At 46.7% G+C, this 23,477-nt stretch overlaps 1 protein-coding gene across 2 annotated transcripts in view; it reads left to right on the plus strand.

Moving 5' to 3' along the window:
* LOC140191241 (adenylate kinase isoenzyme 5-like) overlaps positions 1 to 13,120 on the plus strand; it is a 136,984-nt gene extending 123,864 nt beyond the window's left edge. For both annotated transcript variants that reach the window (XM_072248448.1, XM_072248450.1), the window contains exons 13-14: positions 8,023 to 8,214; positions 12,811 to 13,120. In XM_072248448.1, coding sequence (XP_072104549.1) covers positions 8,023 to 8,214; positions 12,811 to 12,876 — 258 coding nt within the window. In that variant the 3' untranslated portion in view covers positions 12,877 to 13,120. The remainder of the gene's footprint in view (positions 1 to 8,022; positions 8,215 to 12,810) is intronic.
* The last annotated feature ends 10,357 nt before the right edge of the window (positions 13,121 to 23,477 follow it).

Raw genomic sequence — 23,477 nt, forward strand, 5'->3', positions numbered from 1 at the left:
TGTTCCCAGCTCTCATCCGCGCCGGGTCTTTACCATCCTTAAAAAGGGTCCTGATGAAGGGTCTCAGCCTGAAACGTCGACTGTACCTCTTCCTAGAGATGCTGCCTGGCCTGCTGCGTTCACCAGCAACTTTGATGTGTGTTGCTTGAATTTCCAGCATCTGCAGAATTCCTGTTGTTTGCGTGGATAAACTTGGGTTTGTTTTCTCTGGAGCGTCGGAAGCTGAAGGGAGACCTGATAGAAGTTTATAAGACTATGAGAGACATACAGTAGATAGACTGCACAGGGAGAGAGTATCTGTTTCCCAGGGTTGAAATGTCTAACACCAGAGTGCATGCATTGTAGGTGGGAGGAGGGGGGGTAGGTTCAAGGGGATGTGAATGGTAAGTTTTTTATTCAGAGAGTTATGGACGCCTGGAATGTGCTGCCAGGTATGGTGGTACAGGCAAATACATTGAAAGCTCTTAAGAGAAGTTTGAATGGGCACAAGGATGTAAGGAACATGGAGGCATATGGACATTGTGTAGACAGGAGGGGTTAGTGTTTGGGGGTTTTTGATTTGCTTTCTCAGTATAACATTGTGGGCCAAATGGCCTGTTTCTGTACTGTACTGTTCTATGTCCTAAATGGTGAAATCAAAACCACTGCCAGCTCGTTCCACGCTCACGCAACCCTGAGTGCTGGTGCACTGAAGGTGCGTTCCACCATCACTGCGCCATTCACCGGGAGCCGGTTCCTGAGTTAGTGACACTCACATCAACCCCTCACCGATGCGAGTCGTGCCACAAGTGTAGCTGCCAGCACTGGAAGTCATACACTCCAGTTCCTGGTGCGATGAGTCAGATTAAATGGGCCGGTCACAGACTGATTGGTTGGTCAGTGTGAATGAGGCTGTTTTCCCCAAGTCATGTGGATGAAATCGTGCAGGTGTCCCCAGGATGAATGGAGGAGGCGATAGGCAAAAACAGGAGGGGGAGCAGTGAAGTAAAGAGCTGGGAAGTTGATTGGTGAAAGAGATACAGGGCTGGGGGCGGGGGGTGGGTGGGTGTGGTCTGATAGGAGAGGACCGAAGGCCATGGAAGAAATAAAATGGGGAGGAGCACCTGCGGGAAATGATGGGCAGAGAAGGAAATGGGAAGGGGGAATGGTGAAGAAGAGGAGAGGCATTACCGGTTGTTCGAGAAATCGATGTTCATGTCATCAGGTTGGAGGCCACCCAGAAGGAATATAAGGTGTTGCTTCTCCAACCTGATTGTGGCCTCATTGCAACAGTAGTGGAGGCCACAGACTGACATGTCGGAATGGAAAGTGGAATTTAAATGGGTGGCCACTGGGAGATCCTGCTTTTTCTGGCAGACGGAGCCTAGGTTCTCGGCGAAGCAGTCTCCCAATCTTCATTGGGTCTCACCGATATACAGGAAGCCACACTGGGAGCACCGGATACAGTAAATCAGTGGTCCTCAACCACCGGGCCGCGAGGAAACAATATGATTTGGCGATATGAGTCAGCTGCACCTTTCCTCATTCCCTGTCACGCCCACTGTTGAGCTTGAACGCACGCGAGGTCATTACCCATACGAGATCATCAGTCGGTCATTAACCTGCAACTACTCGATGAGTTAAAAACAAATGTCACTTGAGAGTTTCTTTGGAAGAGATGGCAGGAGACATAAAAGGCCTAACGATGATGATAACGCAGAGACAGCTGAGGCCGAGGCTGCAAAAAAAAAAGAAAGCTTCTTTCAACAAAAAATACGACGAGTCGTACATAAAATATAGCTTTATTGTGACCGGTGACTCGCACGCTCCAAGCCCCCTGTGTGTGATATGTGGAGACAAGCTGTCTAATGAGGCAATGAAGCCCTCAAAACTGCCTCAGCACCTTGAGTCCGAGCACCCTGCACTAAAAGACAAACCTGTTGAGTTTTTTGAGCGGAAAAAACGTGAGCAAGCGGAACAGAAGCAGGTGCTGAGAGTCACCACCTCCACAAATGCTGCTGCTCTGAGAGCATGGTACTTAGTGCCTAGCCGTATTGCTAAGGCTAAGAAGCCTTTCACTGTTGGTGAAGAATTAATTCTGCCTGCTGCCAAGGACATGTGCCATGAACTGTTGGGAGAAGCTGCAGGTTGTCTGGTTTCACTACCCGAGTCAAAGAGGTTGCTCCTGAATGCCAGTCTACACACCGTGTCACACACTGGGAAATGCTGGCTAGCCGAAAAATGTCACCTGATCTTAACAGCGTATTGAGTGACGTTGAAGTTATCAATCACATCAAAGCAAAAGCCCTGAACTCACGTCTGTTTGAGCAGCTTTGCGAGGAAATGGTTGCAGAGCACAAATGCCTTCTCTTACACACTGAAGTCAGGTGGCTATCAAGGGGGAGAGCCCTGGCCAGGGTTTATGAGATAAGAGAGCAGCTAGAGTTTTCTTTTAAAAAAAAAGTCACCACTGACAGCACACTTCAGTGGATAGCAAAACTCGCTTATCTGTGTGACATCTTCAACCTGCTCAATGAACTCAATTTGTCACTTCAGGGGAGAATGACAACTGTCTTCAAGTTGGCAGATAAAGTGTCTGCTTTCACAGCCAAACTGGAACTGTGGGGACGGCGAGTGGACAGGGGCATATTTGACATGTTCCCAACCTTGGGAATTTGGAAGAGACTGAGGCTGCACTGTCCTTCTCACGGCTGGTGTGCGATCACCTATCTTCGCTGTCGACAGAATTCAAGCGTTACTTCCCAACCGCAAATGACTCAAGACGTGCAAAGGAATGGGTCCCTGACCCATTTGTGAATGTCCCCGGTGAATCATCCATGTCAGCACAGGAAGAAGATCAACTCCTCGAGCTTACAAATGATGGTGGGCTGAAAAGTATGTTTGACGTAACATCTCTGCCGGCATTCTGGTTCAAAGTCAAGGCTGAATATCTGAGACAGCCACGAAAGCACTGAAAACGTTGCTTCCATTTCCAACGTCATATCTCTGTGAAGCGCGCCTCCTCCCCCAGTTTGGCTGGTCCGCAAGAATATTGTCAATATTAAACCAGTCCGTGGTGCATAAAAGGTTGGGGACCCCTGAAATAGTGTCATAACGGGGGGTGCTGGTGGTGGACTCAAACGCAAGACACAGACACTGAAGTACAAGGAACTGGACTGGACTAGAGTTAGGGACAGGACAGGACACAGACTAGGAGCTGGGACAGGAACACAGACTTGGGCTAGGATTTTGGCTGGGAAAACAGGACCAGGATAAGGAACTGGGAATTAGGAGCCTGGGCATGGACTCCGAGCCAGAGGCTGGACAAGGACCCAGAACCTGGGTCTTGACTCCGGCTCGGACCCCGGAACTAGGTGAGGACATGACAAGGCTTAGATTCTTTGAGGCTTTCCTGGGCAGGATGAGGAACAAGGACAGGACGAGACCACGAGGCCTTGTCTTGGTCTTGGCAGAGCAGGAAACACAGAGCCAAGGTCTTGGCAGAACAGGAACACAGGGACATGGAACACAGAGCCAGGACCCCTCCTGGGGAACAGGACTTGGGGCTGGAGCTCTACAAAGAGACAGGACCCCTCCTAGAGAGCAGGATGTAGGGCCCGGACTCGTACACAGAACACAGAGAGACAGTTCCCAACACAAGGTAGTGGCAAACGGCCAGATCTACCTAGCAAAGGTGTGGACACAGAGACAGTTTCCAACACAAGGTAGTGGCAAACGGCTGGACCTACCTAGCGAAAGTGTGGACACAGAGATAGTTCCAAACAATGATAGACAGTTCCTTATCTAGACACAGCAAGGCTCTGGTCTTGCTCCAGCGGTAGAACTTGACAGTGATACAGGCAAGGTTGCAGGCTAGTCTTCAGGCAAGGCTTCCAAAGGAAGGGAAGGGGAAGGGGAAGGGGAAGGAACAGTCCAGCAGCCAGAGGCTGCTGCTTGTTCTTCTTGTGTTGTTTTATGGCGGTTGGCAAACCAACTTTAAGGTGCATTACCGCCACCTGCTAGACTGGAGTGCAGATCGATGGATAAACAGGAGAAGGGAAAAGAAATGCATTCCCTATATTCTATATAATAAACCTGAGTCTTTCAGATACTTCATGATACAGATCTGTATTTCTCTTGAATTCCCACTTTATACTTCATACTTTATACTTTATACTTTATTGTCGCCAAACAATTGGTACTAGAACGTACAATCATCACAGCGATATTTGATTCTGCGCTTCACACTCCCTGGATTACAAATATTGAATATTAAAAATAGTTAAAAATTAGTAAATATTAAAAATTTAAATTATAAATCATAAATAGAAAATAGAAAAATGGAAAGTAAGGTAGTGCAAAAAAACCAAGAGGCAGGTCCGGATATTTGGAGGGTACGGCCCAGATCCGGGTCAGGATCCGTTCAGCAGCCTTATCACAGCTGGAAAGAAGCTGTTCCCAAATCTGGCCATACAAGTCTTCAAGCTCCTGAACATTCTCCTGGAGGGAAGAGGGGCGAAAAGTGTGTTGGCTGGGTGGGTCGTGTCCTGGCAGCACTGCTCCGACAGCGTGTGGTGTAAAGTGAGTCCAAGGACGGAAGATTGGTTTGTGTGATGTGCTGCGCCGTGTTCACGATCTTCTGCAGCTTCTTCCAGTCTTGGACAGGACAACTTCCATACCAGGTTGTGATGCACCCTAGAAGAATGCTTTCTACGGTGCATCTATAAACATTAGTGAGGGTTTTAGGGGACAGGACAAATTTCTTTAGTTTTCTCAGGAAGTAAAGGCGCTGGTGGGCTTTCTTGGCAGTGAACTCTGCCTGGTTGGACCAAGTCAGGTCATTTGTGATACTGACCCCGAGGAACTTAAAGCTTTTGATCTGTTCCACTTATGCACCACTGATGTAAATTGGGTTGTGCGGTCCGCTACTCCTTCTGAAGTCAACAACCAATTCCTTCGTCTTGCTGACGTTGAGGGATAGGTTATTGTCTTCACACCATGCCACCAGGTTCTTAATTTCCTCTCTATACTCAAACTCATCATTAACCGAGATACGGCCTACAATTGTTGTGTCATCAGCAAACTTATGTATTGAGTTTGATGGAAACTTGGCTACACAATCATGGGTGTACAGTGAGTACAGCAGGAGGCTGAGTACACAGCCTTGTGGGGCACCGGCGCTCGGAGTGATTGTAGAGGAGAGCTTGTCCCCTATTTTTACAGCCTGGGTCCTGTCTGTGAGGAAGTTGAAGATCCAGCTGCAGATCTGAGTGCTAAGGCCCAGGTTCCGGAGCTTAGGAATCAGTTTATTTGGAATGATGGTATTAAAGGCAGAGCTGTAGTCAATGAAAAGAAGCCTTACATATGCGTCTTTATTCTCCAGGTGTTCTAAGGAGGAATGTAGGGCCAGAGAGATGGCATCTGCCGTTGACCTGTTGCTCCGGTAGGCGAATTACAAAGCATCGAGGTTGACCAGTAGGCTGTGGTTGATGTATGCCATAGCCAATCTCTCAAAGCACTTCATAGCAATTGGTGTCAGAGCCACAGGTCGATAGTCATTCAGGCATGCCATCTTGCTCTTCTTCAGCACTGGGATTATCGTTGCCTTCTTAAAACACGAGGGGATCTTAGACTGAAGCAAGGAGCAGTTGAAGTCGCCAGCAAACACTCTAGCTAGCTCACTTGCACAGGCCCGGAGAACCCGTCCTGGGACGCCATCTGGGCCCGTTGCCTTCCTTGGATTTATCTTCAAGAAGGCCCTTCTAACTAGTTTGTGACTTTTTGAGAAACATATCACTTGCGACTTACTTGTAGACAATTTGAAACCCCATTTATTTGCCCACTCCTCCACTTTATTTATTGCATCTTGCATTTTCCTTTGTATATAAATTAAATTTCTTCCCCTCACCCATAAAGCCCCGTCATCTGCATATAAGGATTTCCCCACACTATGTTCAACTTGTGCAAATATGTCATTTATCACTGTGGAAAATAGTAATGAACTGCAGACACTACCTTGTGGTGTTCCATTTTCAACCAAGTATGTCCTGCAGTACCCTGCTTCCACCTTGACTTGAATTGTTCGATCAAAAAGAAAGTCTAGAACCCAGTTACATAATTTTCCTTCCACCCCTAGTTCTTTCAATTTGGTTAACACTCCTTCTTTCCAGAGCATATCGTATGCCTTTTCTATGTCAAAAAATACTGCCAGGACTATTTCTTTACTTGTTTGAGCCTTCCTAATTTCAGATTCCAAAAGCTAAGTATTGAATCTACTGTAGTTCTTCCTTTACGAAAACTGCTTTGGTAGGGAGAAATAAGATTTCTTTTTTCTAGAAAGTATGTAAGCCTATCAGTTATTATTCGTCCCATAAGTTTACCTAGCTGTGAAGTTAGTGCAATTGGTCTATAATTTGTTGGGTCTGATGAATCTTTACCAGGTTTTAATACTGGAACAATAACAGAGTGTTTCCATGCATTTGGTGGTTTACCCATTTCCCATATCTTATTAAACAGTCTCTGTAGAACTAGAAGTGCACTTCTTGATAAATGCTTCAGCATTATACTCCATACTTGATCCTTCCCAGGAGAAGTTTGCCACGCATTCATAATGGCTCTTTCTATTTCTGTTGTGCTAACAGGTATATCCAGCACTTCTTCTGATGTTGCTCTTTTGTCCGTAATTCCTGAATTTTGCTTAAGCCTCTCCTCCCTTTGCTGTCTAGCCTCGACCATCAAATTCTCCGAGCTATGTATGCTTACAAAAGCTTTTGCCAATATTGCTGCTTTTTCTACATTGTTAATTGTTATTTTGTCCTTACTTTTTAAGCACAGGAATCCCTTTACTACTTCTTATACCATTCATTTTCTTATACCATCAATTTTTAATTCCACAGTCCATTCCCATTCTGACATGTCTATCCACGGCCTCCTCTACTGTAAAGATGAAGCCACACTCAGGTTGGAGGAACAACACCTTATATTCCGTCTGGGTAGCCTCCAACCTGATGGCATGAACATCGACTTCTCTAACTTCCGCTAATGCCCCACCTCCCCCTCGTACCCCATCCGTTATTTATTTATATACACACATTCTTTCTCTCTCTCTCCTTTTTCTCCCTCTGTCCCTCTGACTATACCCCTTGCCCATCCTCTGGGTGCCTCCCACCCCTTGTCTTTCTTCCCGGACCTCCTGTCCCATGATCCTCTCGTATCCCTTTTGCCAATCACCTGTCCAGCTCTTGGCTCCATCCCTCCCCCTCCTGTCTTCTCCTATCATTTTGGATCTCCCCCTCCCCCTCCAACTTTCAAACCTCTTGCTAACTCTTCCTTCAGTTAGTCCTGATGAAAGGTCTCGGCCTGAAACGTCGACTGTACCTCTTCATAGAGATGCTACCTGGCCTGCTGCGTTCACCGGCAACTTCGATGTGTGTTGCAAAGAGAGAGGGGAGATTGTCGTGAAATTTGTTGACTTTGGGCCAGCAATACCACACAATTGTGATAATAGAAAAAGAATGAATTACAGTAAATTTATGTATTAAACCGTTCAATTAAATAAATAGTGCAAAATTAGAAATAAAAAAGTATTGAGGTAGTGTTCATGGGTTCAATGTCCATTCAGTAATCAGATGGTGAGGGGGAAGAAGCTGTTCCTGAGTCAGGCTCCTGAACCTCCTTCCTGGTGGTAGCAATGAGAAGAGGGCATGTCCTGGGTGGTGGGGCCCTTAATGATGGATGCTGCCTTTTTGAAGCATCACTCCTTGAAGATGCCCTGGATACTACGGAGGCCAGTGCCCATGATGGAGATGACTAAGGTTACAACTTTCTGCAGCTTATTTTGATCCTGTGCCGTAGACCCCACCCCCCCATACCAGACGGTGATGCAGCCAGTTAGAACGCTGTTCACGGTACATCTGTAGAAATTTGAGAGTTTTGGTTGGTGGAAATAGTCACTTGTAATAACGCGGTCGTGGAGCAAGTGCGCAGGTCGATCTCTGCGTGGAGATGCATTAACCTGACGGCTGTCTCTTTCTCTCTCCCCAGTTCACACCTCCCAGTATCGTACTTCTCATTGACTGCAGCCCTGAGGTCATGAAGCAGCGCCTAATAAACCGCGGACAAGTGGGCGGACGCTTCGATGACAACGAGGTGACCATCAACAAGCGTGTTGAGGCCTACTTTGCTGACTCCGTTCCTGTTGTGAAACACTACCAGAACAAAGGACTGCTGCGGAAGGTACAGACTGCTTCACGTCTTTCTGCCAATTGGTTCTGATGAAAGGCATTGGCTTTGGGGAGTCAGAGAGGGGGGATGCAACGCAGCCTCACCGCCTATTCGCATTCACCCACTTCACTTACTTCCCGCACGTATTCGGTAACCTCTCTCCCAGGTTCTACCACACCCAGCGACCAACGAGCCTACCAACGCACCCACCTTTTTAGCTGTTGGAGGAATCTGGAGTACCCAATAGGGAGAAACGAGCAAACTCCACATAGACAGCACCAGCAGACGGGATGGAAGCCGGACCTCTGGCTCTATGAGGCAGCAGCTAGCCGTGCCACAGAGCCAAACCTGCCATAATCTGGTCAATTTGAGTTGGAGGTTTGGCTTTTATTTATGTATTTATTGGGATCCAGTGTGGAATAGGCACTTCTAGACCTTCTAGACGCACCGCCTGGCAATCACCCAATTTAATCCGAGCCTAATCACGGGACAGTTTACAATGACCAATTAACCTACCAACCGGTACGTCTTTGGACTGTGGGAGGAAACTGGAACACCCGGAGGAAACCCATGCGGTCACGGGGAGAATGTACAAACTCCTTACCGGCAGCATTGGGAGTTGATCTGTTGAAAGGTGGTGAGCAATCTCTCCCTCCATTCTACCGATCATTTTAACATCGGGTGGTTGTGGAAAAATTTCTGCACGACCATGTGGAGGGTCTGCATTGACTTCAATAGAGATGTGAATGGGGCTATAAAAATACTCCCCCTTCAGGTGGCACAGTGATACTGCGGGCAGTGCTGCTGCCTCAGGGCTCCATGGACCTGGCTTGGAATCTGACCTCAGTTGCTGTCTATGTGGACTGTGCACGTTCTCCCTCTGGCCTTGTCGACTTCCCCGGGGTGGTGGGGGGAAGAATGGGGCTCTGGTTTCCTCTCACATCCCAAAGGTGTGCTGGCAGGTAGGGTAGTTGTCAACTATCATGTAGATGGGTCCCCGGCAGATTGAGGTGAGTTGGTGGGTGTGCGGGGAGAACACCTTACAGGGAAGGTAAGCAGGTGAAAGTCTTATTCCTGCTCATCAGAAATCTATGAATCCGCCTCAAAAGTATTCAAAGGTTCTTCCGCCCACCAAGCATTCTACTTCTGCTCATCTGTCTTAGCTGGCGTGTCTTTAGTTCCGGGTTGTACAAAGGAGGAAATATCCTCTCCCATCCACTAAATTAAAACTGCTCAAGACTTTCTGCAACAATAACAATTATTGCATCATACTCAAGATCTAGGTATTGCTGGCTCATTCGGCCTTGGGAAGATAATAGAAAATTAAAGAGGGTGCAGTGTGTTACAAGGAATGGTGAGATGGAGGGGCCGAAGGGTCAACAATACAAGAGTAACACATGACCCCAAAGTCAGCAATTCGCTTGAATTCAATGATTGCAATGTAGTAAAAGATCCAGAAGAATTTGATGGGGGCATTAACTGACAAAAGTTTGATAAAACATTGGGCTGCAGAGAACGGTATTAACAGAAATGGTTCAATTTTATTAGTAGAGGCATTGAGTTCAAAAATGGTTATGTTGCAACTTTATAAAACTCTGGTTAGGCCACATCTGGAGAATTACATACAGTTCTGGTCACCCCACTGTAGGAAGGGTGTTGAGGCTTTGGAGAGGGTGCAGAAGGGGTTTACCAGGACGCCGCCTGGTTTATGGGGCATGTGCTATAATGAGAGGCTGGACAAACCTGAGAGGTTTTCTCTGGAGTGGCGGAGGCTGAGGGGAGATCTGATAGAGGTTTATAAGATTATGAGAGACAGGGAGCATCTGTTTCCCAGGGTTGAAATGTCTAATACCAGAGGCCATGCATTGAAGGTGAGAGGGGGTGGATTCAAGGGGGGTGTGAGGGGTAAGTTTTTTTGACACTTTGCATCTTTATTCTGCTGGTTGTCTGGGAGTTGCATTTTATCCCTAATTTCTGATTATCAGTTTACAGAAAAGAGACTAATATACTTGTAGCTGCGTGGCACAATCCTTGTGAATAAACTTGTTCAGGTGGGATTGAGTATTCATAAAAGGTATTTCTTTCACCTGTATTTGCTGGCATTGGGCCTTAAGAACAATCTGGCCATAACTGCTCTAAATTATTTAGTCCTTGGTAATGAATATGGGCAATTTACATTAGATTATGAAGACACGCAGTCCTCTTTTATTGTCATTTAGTAATGCATGCATTGAGAAATGATACAATATTTCCTCCGGTGTGATATCACAAAACACAGGACAGACCAAGACTGAAAAAAACTAACAAAACCACATAATTATAACATATAGTTACAGCAGTGCAACAATACCATAACTTGATGAAGAAGTCCATGAGCATAATAAAGTTCAAAGTCTCTCAAATGTCCCACATCTCAAGCAGACAGGAGAAGGAAGAAAAACTCTCCCTGCCATGCCCGACCACAGTCCGACTCTGAGTCGTCCGAAAACTTCGAGCCTCCGATCAGCCCTCCGACACCGAGTACTGAGTGCCATCTCTGTCCAAACGATTCGACCTCAATCTCGGTCGCCAACAGCAGGCAAAGCCGGGGATTTTGAGGCCTTCCCTCCAGAAGATTCCCGACCACGCAGTGTACAACAGCAGCGAACTGGCGAACTGGCAATTTGTCAATAAATGCTCCTATAAATTCAAAGATTCAAAGTACATTTATTACCAAAGAATGAATACATTACAGAACCCTGAGATTTGTCTCCTAACAGGCAGCCACGAAACAAGGAAACCCAAAAGAACCCGTATTTTAAAAAAGACTGTCGAACACCCACTGTGTAGAGAGGGAGAATAAAATGTCATGCAAGCAAGTAAGGTTCTGAACTGAAGTCCCAAGTTCAGCACAGAGCTGAGTCGTGGAGCAGTGACCTGAACCAGCCCATCTCTTGCCTTGGGCCCCGACACCCTGACCTTTTCAATCTGGCCCAGTGCCTAAATCAGTGTCCAAACATCAGGTTTAATCACCCCGATACACTCCGGGGTCTAGACCCCACCGCCTCGACTCAGCCTGTAACCGACCTCTCCGATTCGGCACGGCACTTCAGCCTCCATCCGAACATTGAGCTCAGTTGAATCGGTGTGCTCAATTCGGCCTTCAGCACGGCTTTTAAAACGATCGAACCTCGGGCCTTTCTCACACTCGGTGATGGGCCCGCTGCCTCGCCTCGCCTTGGTTTGGTTCTGCCACATCCAATTGTCTACAAGCCCAAAGGGAAGTTACAGACTATCACTTGCAATGATCATGTGCCAGGAAAAGAGTGATTAACAAAGTGTTTAGTACTTTTCTTTGCTTCATTGCCCACCAGCCAGAAATCACACCACCTTAAACCAGAAGCCCCATCCTCCCGACGGACAAAGAAGAGCCACAGAACCAACCGTTCAAAGAAAAAGCATCGAACGTCAACGCGCAAAGCGCCAACAAAAAAATGAGTGAAAACACAGAATACGAAAACAGAAGAACCAAAAGGCATGTTTCGGTTCAGTTCAGCTCAATGTTCATTACCTGCAGACCACCCTGATTCAAATATCACCCCAAAGGACCAGAACCAGGACTAGAACACATCATAAACCTGAATCAGAGTCTGAGTCTACAATCCGCGTCAGTTAAACCTCGCTCCGACACCACGGAGGGAGAGAGAGCACACTCGAACACAAGGACCTTCCTTCCTTCGGAAGCAGTGAGGGGGAGACTGAGAGCCCGCCACACGCACACAACTTCTGCGGCAGCAGCTAGCGAGAGGCCGGTAAGCAGCCCCGAGCGCTTGCTCACCTCCGCACTCACCTCGATGACTTCAGTCTTCCTCAGGGCTTTAATCGCTGAGCTCGGCTGGAGGTGGAGTCTATCATGGGGCCCGAGCCCCCATCTCCTGGCTTCCCAGCTTTGGTCACAGCCTCATGGATTACTTCCGAGGACAGTAAAGGTCCAGATCGCCTGACTGGCTCAAAATCACACCAGCAGAGTATAGATAACATGCTCTAACAGTAGCAGAACCACATCTGAAATTTTAAAAAAGATATTAAAAAAGCAAAGTAAATTGCTTCATGAACCGTCTTGAGGGCATCACTTTTGTTGGTTGGTGCCATCTTCTCCCAGAATAGTATTACAGTTACAGAGAACGGGCAGAGCAGGTGGACAATGAGGTTCAGTGGGAGTGATTATGAGATCAAGAAGTCATCTATTTTATAGAAGAGGTTCATTCAAGGATCTCGTAACAGCGGGATAGGAGCTGTCCTTGAGCCTGATAGTACATGCTCTCAGGGTTTAGGATCTCCTACCTGATGGAAGAAGGGTGGAGAAAAGATACTCTCCAGGGTGGGTGGGGTCATTAATTATGTTGGTTGTTCTCCCTAGGCCATGGGAAGTGTAGACAAGTGTCCAGGATGGGTAGGCTGGATTTTGTGGTGAGCTTGTGTCCACAACTTGTCAAGGACAAAGGGCAAAAGTGACACGTATCTGGGGAGGTGGGATAGATGAAGGGGGAAGAGGTGCATAAACCATACGTGTTACTTTGAACAGTGTGGGCTGACCACTTTAGTGAGATTTGTCTTGGTCTCTCTTAGGTTCAAGGGGAAGGAACAGAGGAGGACGTTTTCCAGAGCATCACTGCCATCATCGATGAATTTTAGCCGCAGAATCTCCGCGTCAGAAAATCCCACAACTGCTGTCCGTGAATCAGATTCCCCGCAATTGGCATCAAGCATTTGTGTTCATGGCTGCTAAGGAGGATTAACCGAGACCCCACCAATAAAAAGCGAGTTAAAACTCCTGGATAACTTACACCCACAGCCCTTTAGAAACTAATGTTCCATTGCAGTGATTTTGTGTGTATACTTTCTTTACAAAAAGGAGGGATGAATACAGATTTTTCTTTTGAAGCTAAGTACCATATATATATATATATATGTAAGAAAACACAAGCCCAATGTCCGTGTTAACTCTCCACAAGTTTGGGTCTGATCTGGGATCTCTTTCATAATTTGAACAAAGCTACTCTGATGCAGGGCAACATCTGTAACAGAAGGCAGAAGGCATAGGAGCAATCAGGGCTTAATTTACTGCGTGGCACTAAACCAGCAAAGGGTCCCTAATGTCCCCCTGTACCCCCACACCCCTGTGCTGTCCAACCTCACAGACCGTTTTACCAGTGCTTTATTTTGGACACTGTTATACATCGTCACGCTGTAATTGGGGATTAGACCACGTCACAGTGCTCTGGTGTGTTGGCCTGTGGAAGCAGCTGCAGATTGGCTGCCATCTCCTGACTGCGATAAACACCAGAAATTCCCGGGAAAGACACTCAGCAGGCTGGCCGGCGTCTGTGGAGAGAAACAACAGATGCTTTGTCAGAACTGGGGAAGAGAGAGATACAAGTTAGTAAGAAGGAAGGAGGGAGGATGGATCTGTGGAACAAAAGAAGTTTAATTCTACTCCCCATTCCCATACGGGCTATCTCTACCCTTGCAACACACATAAAATGCTGCGGGAACTTAGCAGGTCACGTAGTATCTATGGAAGAGTAAGCAGTCAACATTTCAGGCCGAGACCATGCTGAGCTACATGTGTTGCTTGGATTTCCAGCATCTGCAAATGTTGTTGTGTTTATCATCTGTACCCTTGCCTCCTTCACTCATTTGTACCCTCGCCTCCTTCATTCATCTGTACCCTCACCTCCTTCACTGCCAGGGGTGACAATCAAAGCAACCTGGAGGAAGAGTGCTCCACATTCCGTCAGACAGTCTACAACCCAACAGCATGAACTCTGAATAATTTAGTTTCACTAAACTGCAACTACTACCCCCATTCCTGATCTACCCAGTCTTTCCTCATTCACTCCATCTCTTATTGTCCTGTATTTCCCCTCCTTCACCATACCATCTGCTTGTCTCCCCCACACTCCTCCCACTGGGACCTCTCCCTACTCCAATTGTATCTCACCTCCCCATTGATTCCATTCTCCACTTTCCTCTCTTATCAGATTCCATCACCCGCTGCCCTCTGTCAAATCCACATATCACCTCCCAGCCCCTACTGCTACATCCGCTCTGCCCTCTTCCACCTGCTTATCATCCCTCACATGGATCCACCCATCATTCCCCAGCTGATTAAATGGTTCCATTTAGCATCAGAGAATGTCTACAGTAAACATTCTGAAATTCATACTCTTCACAGACATCCACGAAACAAAAACAAATGAACGTCAGAAGCATCAGAATCCCAAACCCGCCCCCCCACGCACAAGCATCGACCCTCTCGCTCATTTGCACCAGCGTGAGCACTGCCCCCTCCCTCTGCCATGCACGCAATAGCACGTACTTCAGCTCTCCCCTCTTCCACCTGCCGATCACCCCTCCTCACCTGGATCCACCTGTCACCTGACAGCTGTTTCTCCACCCCTTCTCCTCACCCTGTTTATACCATCTTTCAGTCCAGGAGAAGGCGTCTCGACCCAAATCACTTGTAGCGTCCAAACTGATCCAAAGTCAAACAAAGCACTGCCAGTGCCCCACGACCGCCACAGAGTTATATTTGTATGAGGCACTCTCGACCCCAATGAAATGATTGTTGCAAAGGGTCAAGTTCCTTATTTCAGTCCTTTATTAGCAACAAGACAATGGGGTGACCCGTTGGGGCATCCCTTGAGAGAAGGGTAGTGCAGTCTGATGTGACCAGAATGAACATTAAATTTTCCTGAATGCTATTGCTATCTCTTTGATTTGGAAACTGAAGTAGAAAACCTCAGTTTATTAAAGAAGAACGATGCGTAGCAAAGCAAATATAGCTCCTCCTCGTTTAACGAAGGACACTTTTGATGGCATCATTTGTGGTTTATCTGCCACCCTTGTGCCCCTCATTGTCATTCTGGAGACATGCAGCCCTTTCATCCCTCATCTCTTCATCTCTTCTGCTGTTTGTTGTTTGTCTCTGATCCTGGAGACGTGCATGCCTCTCCTCCTCTGTCTCTTCTTCTCTCATCTTTTTTTGTCCTGACTGTTTGATCCTGGAGTTGTGCGGCCCTGGCCTCATCCGATTCTTGTTCTCTCCCTCTCCTTGCCGCTTACCAACAATGTTTGGCGTCATCTTTTGACCATAATGTCCTCCTTCCCTCTCCACGCGGCATAATTATGCTGACCAGTTTTTTACCATAATGCTGGATAGAAGATACGAAGCAGTAACACCAAAGGATGCTGATTATTCTTGATGATGTGGTTGGCGCTCTCCTAAATGGATGTGATATAGTCACCGCTGTCCTTTGACTGCAGCAAAGGGTTTGATGGGTGTCTCAAAGTATGTTATTACAATAAGATTTAATTATCTCTTATTGATGGGTGGCAATTAGATCTGTCCCAATCCTGCACATGCTGATGGTGGTGATTAGCAGAATGTGACCCCGCAAAACAGAGCTGCCCTGTCCTTTTGCTCTGGTAGGTGTGGCTGCTGAGGCTGGCTGTGTGCATGTGTCGGGTGTCGTGTCCCGATTTCCATGATGGCCGATCGGGTCTCGGGTTAAAAGGGAGCCTGTTTATTCTGGCGAATGAGCAATTTTATACGAATATATAACCCTGAACTTTGCCTGGATTCTGTAAGTTAGCGCATTTTAATTAGATTTAGCCAAAAAAAGTGCCGCTGTAACGCACCGTTTGCGCTAATTGGAGGTCACAAAGAGACAGAAACAGCATGAGAGTTTTAGTAGTATATAGATTACCAATCATGCAATCTTGAAGTGGTATTAAGTGGTCAGCAAAGATATGATCTCCACTGGTCCCAAACTACAAACTGCCATGAAATAAGCATGAATACAAGGCTTATTCCCTTCACTTTTACCAGACCGCCACTAATGTGACTAGTTACCATAAGAAATGCACAGAATGCATACATGACTCACACAAATAGGATTACATGAATGAGTTTTAAAACTGGCTTCTCGTGCATCCAGCAAAGATTTTGGAAGTGTACCCCTCGACCACTAGAATGGGTGAACAGCACAAAGTTAATTTATTTGTTTTGTCAGGAGTTGGGAACTACTGGCAAAGCCAGCACTGTCCATCCTTCATTTTAACCGCGTGTCCTGCAAAACCTTTACAAAGGGTATTTAAGAGCCAATGTGGACAGCAATGTTTGACCACTTCAAAACTGTGTTTCAAACCAAGCACACAGCATGAACAGCAAAAGATGTCATACAAGCTGCTGTCTATTTGGTATAACTTTTCAAATCATTGCTGACAAAATATAGCAGCAAAATTGATCCAAAACCAAAACAAAACAATTTCCATTAGCCTGCAACCCCAGAAGGAGTTGTTATACTTGTGTGACACGCCCACTACTCCAGTGATTCCTTCAAAGAGTCAAACTGCCTATTTCAATCCTTTATTGGCAATTAGTAAACATACGATTAAGCATTATCCCGGCCACAAAATAAGCATGAATACGTAACTTATTCCCTTTGCTTTTACTGTGCTCCCACTAATGTGACTAGTTCCTTAAGGTTGTTATAACTGGGGGTTGGTAATGGGGACAAGATCCCACTGCCTATTAAATATTCCTAATGGTGTGTGTCTCAAATAGCCTCTGACAACTAAGTCCAGCTCCTGGCCTTCATGTGTGGCTTAGCTACTAAGCCCAGCGGAACCGTTTCTACTGACAGGAGAAGGGGCAAAGGCTGGTCGCTGGCGCCATAAAACCAGTGGCTTTGGGCAGATGGGGCTCATCAGCTGTGGTTGGCAGCTCGTCTACGAGAAGGGAAGCTCTGATCTCGAACCTCCGCTGCCTTGCGGCCAAACCCATTTATGGGAAAGGCTTCGGGAGTAAACCCCAAGAAGAGAATCCAGAGCTGGAGTCCCTAAGGCAGTCCTACATTGAGTTCAACGCTGACTGGAAACTCCTGTGATGCTCCAGGTACCAAACTGTATCGGTCTCTGCTGTACCTTTGGGTTCATCAGGTGCGTGGAGAGGGGGAGCTTGCTAGATGGGCAACAGCTTGCTCTCCATATTGTACTGACCAGGTTTGCGTATGTAGACAGCTAGGACACAATATCCATGGTTGACTCTGACCGACGGAGGCCAATGCAAAACACCATGATGAACGCACAGCACAGAAAACAAAGCAGATAGGCTACAGATACGTGGCTCCTACAACACCCACTGTCCATGTGCGGCTGGTTACTCCCTCCAGATCCCAGCATCTGCAGTATCGTGTTAACAAAGGGGTGGTGGTGACGGGAGGTGCCTGGGATGGGATGAGTTGAAATGGCTTTAACAAGGACTGTCATCATCACATTAAGCTACCGGCCTGTGTTGTTAATGGCGGGGTGAGTGGGACTTGCTTGGCGGGCTGGACTCATCCGCAAAAAATGAGGGGGGTGGGGGTGAAACAAAATGGAGAAAGACGGAAAAGCCAAGCAGGTCAGGCATCTGCAGAAAGAGGAACGATTAATGTTTTAGATGAGGGATCCTTCGGCAGACTTTAAACCCACACACAGGACGCACAAAGCCTTTCAGACGGCCACTTTTACCCAGCCTATATAACTGAAAGTATCCCACTGGTGTCAAACCTCAAATGTGCTCAGCGTAACAAATTTAGGAGACGCCAGAGACTACAGATGCTGGAATCGGGAGCGACACACAAGAGGGTGGAGGAACTCGGAGGGTCAGGAAGCATCTGTGGAGGGAAAAGGACATTCAACGCTTTAGGTCGAGATGAGGGTATCGGCCCAGAATGACGGCTGTCCATTTCTCTCTATGGATGCTGTCTGACCCGCTAAGTTCCTCCAGCAGTTTGCAAAGTGCACCTCCCTCTCTAGTGATTGACGTGTGGCCATTATCATCAAACCAAGCATTTGCTAACCAGCATGGGACAGTGGGGAACTGGTTTCCTCAGCTGCTGCTGAACTGGGAAGGACTTCCTGCATCCCGACCAGGCAAAAATAACAGAAAGGCAATAGATCTCCAAGTTCAGGTGCTTTGTTACTTGGAACGGGGGTGAACGGAGGGGTTGGAATTCCCAGCTATCTCCTTCATTGCCCTCCCAGGCGGAGGGGATCCCACATGCGTGAGGTGCTGTCAAAGAGGTTTGGTGAGTTGCAAACAGACTGCTGGAGGAGCTCGGCAGGTCGGGCAGCATCCGTGAAGCAAGGAGGTTTCAGGCCGAGCCTGTGTCAGCACTGACCAGGCTGCGGCAGGTGGCACCGGAGCAGTTCGCACGAGGGCGAACCCCCACCCTCTCACCTGCCACTGCGTTTGTGTGGGGACACAAGAGTCTGCGGATGCCGGACCGTGGAGCAACACGCGGTCTGCTGGGAGGACTCAGCGGTCGCACAGCAGCTGAGGGAGGAAAGCAGTAATTGACCTGTGAGGTTGAAAATGCGTTGGCTGACGCCAGCGGTTCTTTCTTCCCACAGACGATGGTCAACTCACTGAGTTCCCCCAGCGGACTGGTGCTTCACAGCCGCTGTGAGTTTGGACCAGGTGTGTTTCTGGTTGATGGATGGGCCTCATTGTTGGGATGGCTAGACTCTCTTTCTCTTCTTGGAGATCGTTATTGTCTCTGTTACTTAGCAACACGCATCCATGCGCTGCTTCATAAATTTAGGAATTGTACGATCAGCAGCATTCCCACATCTGACCGTATCATGGAAGAAAGGTCATCGAATAATCAGCTCAAGGTGATAAAGTGTCAGGCGGAGGCGGCCCTAATGTCGATGATTAACTGGACATTAAAACTTACACTCATCCCTAGTCACACTTGCAGAGAACAACGTGGCCCCCATCACTACACTGGTCTCAAGTCTGAACAAAAAGATGCCATTTTTACACAGAAATTGACCAGTGGGATACAGTGGTATCGTGACCAATTGGTAACGTTGTGAATGTTCAAATTCCTTATTTGCATAATCAGTCCCAATCACACTACAATAATACATGGTATTGATAACCAACAGAATCTCCATGCTAAAGGCCAATAATACTTCAGAATTAGGAAAGTAACTGACAAATAGCAGGAGTCAGCCTAGAATCCCTCATTTGCATTGTTATCCCGTCCCCATATACCAAATAGCTCCAATCTCCTGCTGTGGAGAGGAAGGCTATGCTCTTCAGAGACTTTTCTTGTCTTGACTGACAGCATACTATCTCTAAACTATTTATTGATTGATTGAGATACAGTTCAGAATAGGCCCTTCTCAGCAATCCCCTGACATAATCCTAGCCCAATCACGGGACAATTTACGATGCCCAATTCACCTTCCAACCGCTTAGGACTTTGGACTGTGGGAGGAAACCCACGCGGTCACGGGGAGAACGTACAAACTCCTTACAGGCAGCAACGGGAATTGAACCCAGGTCCTTGGGATTGTAAAGCATTGTGCTAACCACTATGCTACTGTGCTGCCTCAGACTATCCTTGCCTGGACATTACCTTAACCCTTACCTTGCTGCAACTTACACAATATCTCTGAACCCCGGGAATTGTGCAGCCTCCTGTAACCCCCACTTCTGTCAGATGATGAACCAATTCTTCTCCACAGCAAACAATGTTCAGAGGGAAGACTCAAGAGTAGTAAGGATCAGAATGTAGTGGGGACTCTGAAGTCCAGAATAATTGGGGTTTGGTAGCATCACCATTGACCATCTCCTAAAGGATGCATCTACCAGACTACCTCTGCAGCACTGAGACAAAAAACCAACATGAGGAAACAAGCTCGTTCAAGCCCAATCTAGTTGCCTCACTTCTGTCCCTGACAATAGTCATAAGGTTGTCTCCACGATCTCCACGATCTGTGTGGTGATCAGAGTCCTGCCCTTACACTTCCCATTGGGCGACGTTGTGCTACCTTTGGGACAGATTCAAGACATATCAGCATCTCTAAACATCAGTGTGAAGTGGAGGGTCCATCTCAGTTGCTTTGACATCTCCTTCATGAAGCCAGTCTTCAGCTAATTTGATTCAACAGAGGGTTGAGGACACTAGATGCAGCAAAGACTATGGGACCAACTACTCTTTTTTTATTGGTTATTTTTATTGAGATACAGCACAGAATTGGCCTTTCCAGCTGTGCACCCGATTTAATCCTACAATTTACAATGACCAATTAACCTACCAACCAATAGGTCTTTGGACTGTGGGAGGAAACCCATTAGGTCACGGGGAGAACGCACAAACTCCTTGCAGGTGGGGCTGGGAATTGAACTCCATTTGCGTGTACTGAAAAGCGTTGTGCTAACCACTACACTACCATGCCACTGGCCTATCTGTCGTGTAGAGAATGTGCTTCAGGTCAGATCCTCCAATACAGAAGTGGGAAATCCACATCTTTGTGGAAAAGTGACCAAGGCATATCCTCTCCACAAAGAATAAGCCAAACTCAAGCCAGCTTATTATTTTTTTTCCCCAGAAACCACTCGCAATCGTCAACACAAGTGGTGGAAGGTGCTATCAAGCAGGCTGACTCAATGGCCGGTCATGTTCAGCTGAGGTTTTGCCTGGACCGCTTGCAGGCCTGAACAAAATACGATAGTAACTGCCCTTTGCATTATGGCATCCGGGAGACCTGGTAAAACCTGCCAGTGGAAGTCAAGGGGAAAGATCTCTTCTAATTTAAGCCATTTTGTGTAACACCGGGCAGCTTTGAGTTAACCTACACGACACAGTAGGCTGGGATTATCCTGTGTGCATCAAACCATGGTTAGGTCTGCCCTCTCTTCCAACATGTTGACAACAGCTTATCTTATTTCTATCCTACAATACATTCCACTTCAGTCCATATAGATTAGCCCTTCATGGTCAGTCTAGCCTATCCTTACTATAGCTCAAAATACCAACACATCAATCACAGGAAGCAAAAAAAAATTGCTAGTTGTAGGATATGGGGAAGCCCGATTTGTCTGCAAGTTACGAAGCCCTCCGTTGATCGGGATCAACCATCGATGTTGCATCCCGGCTGTCTATAGCCAGGGCAGTACAGTAGGGAGAGTGAGGTGTTGTCCATGCAGCAGGCTCCCCATCTCCGTGCGGCTGATGAATCAAAAGGAATGGCAGACACCGATGCCATTTGACAGCAGCATTGTCGCAGGTTTGCCAATCAGCGTTGAACTCAACGTAGGACTGCCTTAGGGAGTCCAGCTCCTGATATTTTCTTAGGGTTTACTCCGAAGCCTTTCCCCTGAGTGGGTATAGCCCCAAGAGAGCAGAGGTTCGAGATCAGCATTTCCCTTCTCCTAGGTGAGTTGCTAACCACGGCTGACAAGCCCCATCTGCCCGAAGCAACTGGTTTTAAGGCACCAGTAATCTGGCTTTACCCCCTCTCCTGTCAGTAGAAACGGTTCCACCGGGCTTAGCAGCTAAGCCACACATAAAGGCCAGGAGCTGGACTTGGTTGTCAGAGGCTATTTGAGATGCACGCCATTGGGAGCATTTAATAGCTAGTGGGAGCTTATCCCCAGTACCACCACCGGCTATAACAACCTTACGGAATTGTCAGCAAGTAGCAACGCAGTATCGGTGGGATAATCAGGTTTTAATCGTGTGCAGTGATAACTATTGGCCATAGGAAAACTTCTCTGCTCATTGAAGTTAGTGTCGTGGGATGTGTTACATCTATGTCTTGAACAGACGCAACCCCCGTTTAACATTTCATTCAAAATGACTGCAACTCAGCCCGACAATTCAACCTTAACTCTGTGCCATAGTTCCTCAAGCAGATCCTGAATCCACAACTTCTGGATATGAAGCCAAGCGGCATCTACTGTGTCAGGGCGGAGAACTTTGCAGCAAGTCTGCGATTTGAAGTACTGCTTCCCCCGTGTGCTTCTGTAACACGTAGCCACATTGCAAGGGAATAACACTGGACAACAATTTTTACCCAAAAGCGTTGCTTCCTCAGAACTCTTCTCTAATTTGTGATAGACCACTTGAACCTGAACACAAATATAACTTCAGACTGCTTGTATCACGTAGGAATTTGGAGAAGTAGGAAATTAACTTTCATTGAATATAATGCATTTAATTCCATAACAGTGCTGAAGTTTCACTATAGTTCAACTAAGCTAAAAATGTTTTGTTGCCAATTTTCATTTGTACTCGGTGTCTGATGCTCCTCACCTAAGTGTCCAACAATTATCAGCCAGCATTGATAGATTCTAGTTACCCTGATGTCGTTTCTCCATGACTGCAATGTCCTGGTGAAACCTTTCACCATGCTCGTCACTGACAGCGCCAAGATTTTCAGGGCAGAAGTCTAAATGGCAAAGTCGAAAATTAATCTTTAGTGACATATTGTACCTCATAGTTTTGTATATTTGAAGCATGTTGTCAACCAGCTGTACGTAGCTTGGTGCTCTGTAGTTACCAAGAAAATTTTCAACAACATCTTTGAATGCCTTCTCCAGTCCCACTAGAAGTTCTTCAAATTGCCTGTCATTTTTGACCTGTTTGATTTGTGGACCAGCAAAAAATGTCTTCTTAACCTTGACATCAGTTATTCTGACTTGAATTATGAACTGAAACAACAAATATAGGCATTTTTTTTTTAAAAATGGTGCATGATAGGGAAATGTCATGGTGGTTTTCATGATCAGCAGCCCAAAATCCATAAGATGCATCCAAAGGTATTCAGGAAGCAAAATCTTTGTTGTCCAGTGTAATCTGTCCTTGACTCTGGTGTGGCAAATCATTTGATTCCATTCAGCAAAGTTGGGGAGAAGCACTGATCCAGAACTGAACCCCTCGTGCCTGGGCAGGTCAGAGACGTCATGGAGAAGTATCGATATGATGCTTCAAAAAGGGAGGGTAGCTGCAGCCATGCAGCCATGCACCAATCCTATAACTTTAGGAGCAGATACAGCAAAAACTAAATGATGACAACTGTCTCCACCAGGAACCAAGGCAACAACGAGCAAGTTACTGCATGCATTTCAGAATTGTACATTCCCACACACCTCCACCCACTGCCAAGGAATCTTCACAATAGGGAAGGCTCCTCCCACAGATCCAAAGGGAGAGGTAATTTGGGAAGGATGTTACTCTCTTCTAAAGTGTGCGTGAGCTAAAATAGCATCAAGATCACCCAGATAAAAACAATGTTGCCAAATCTCAGCCCTGTTAATCGGCATTTGATTCTTTACTCATACTACAAGGACCAGTTTAATTTTACAGTTCTCCAATTTGTGCATAAAACATGTCTAATTTAACGGATTGTCGGGTTTGTGATTTGCTGAACTGTCACCTTTTCGAGTT

Source organism: Mobula birostris, chromosome 32 (assembly GCF_030028105.1).
Source record: "Mobula birostris isolate sMobBir1 chromosome 32, sMobBir1.hap1, whole genome shotgun sequence".
Classification (NCBI taxonomy): Eukaryota; Metazoa; Chordata; class Chondrichthyes; order Myliobatiformes; family Myliobatidae; genus Mobula; species Mobula birostris.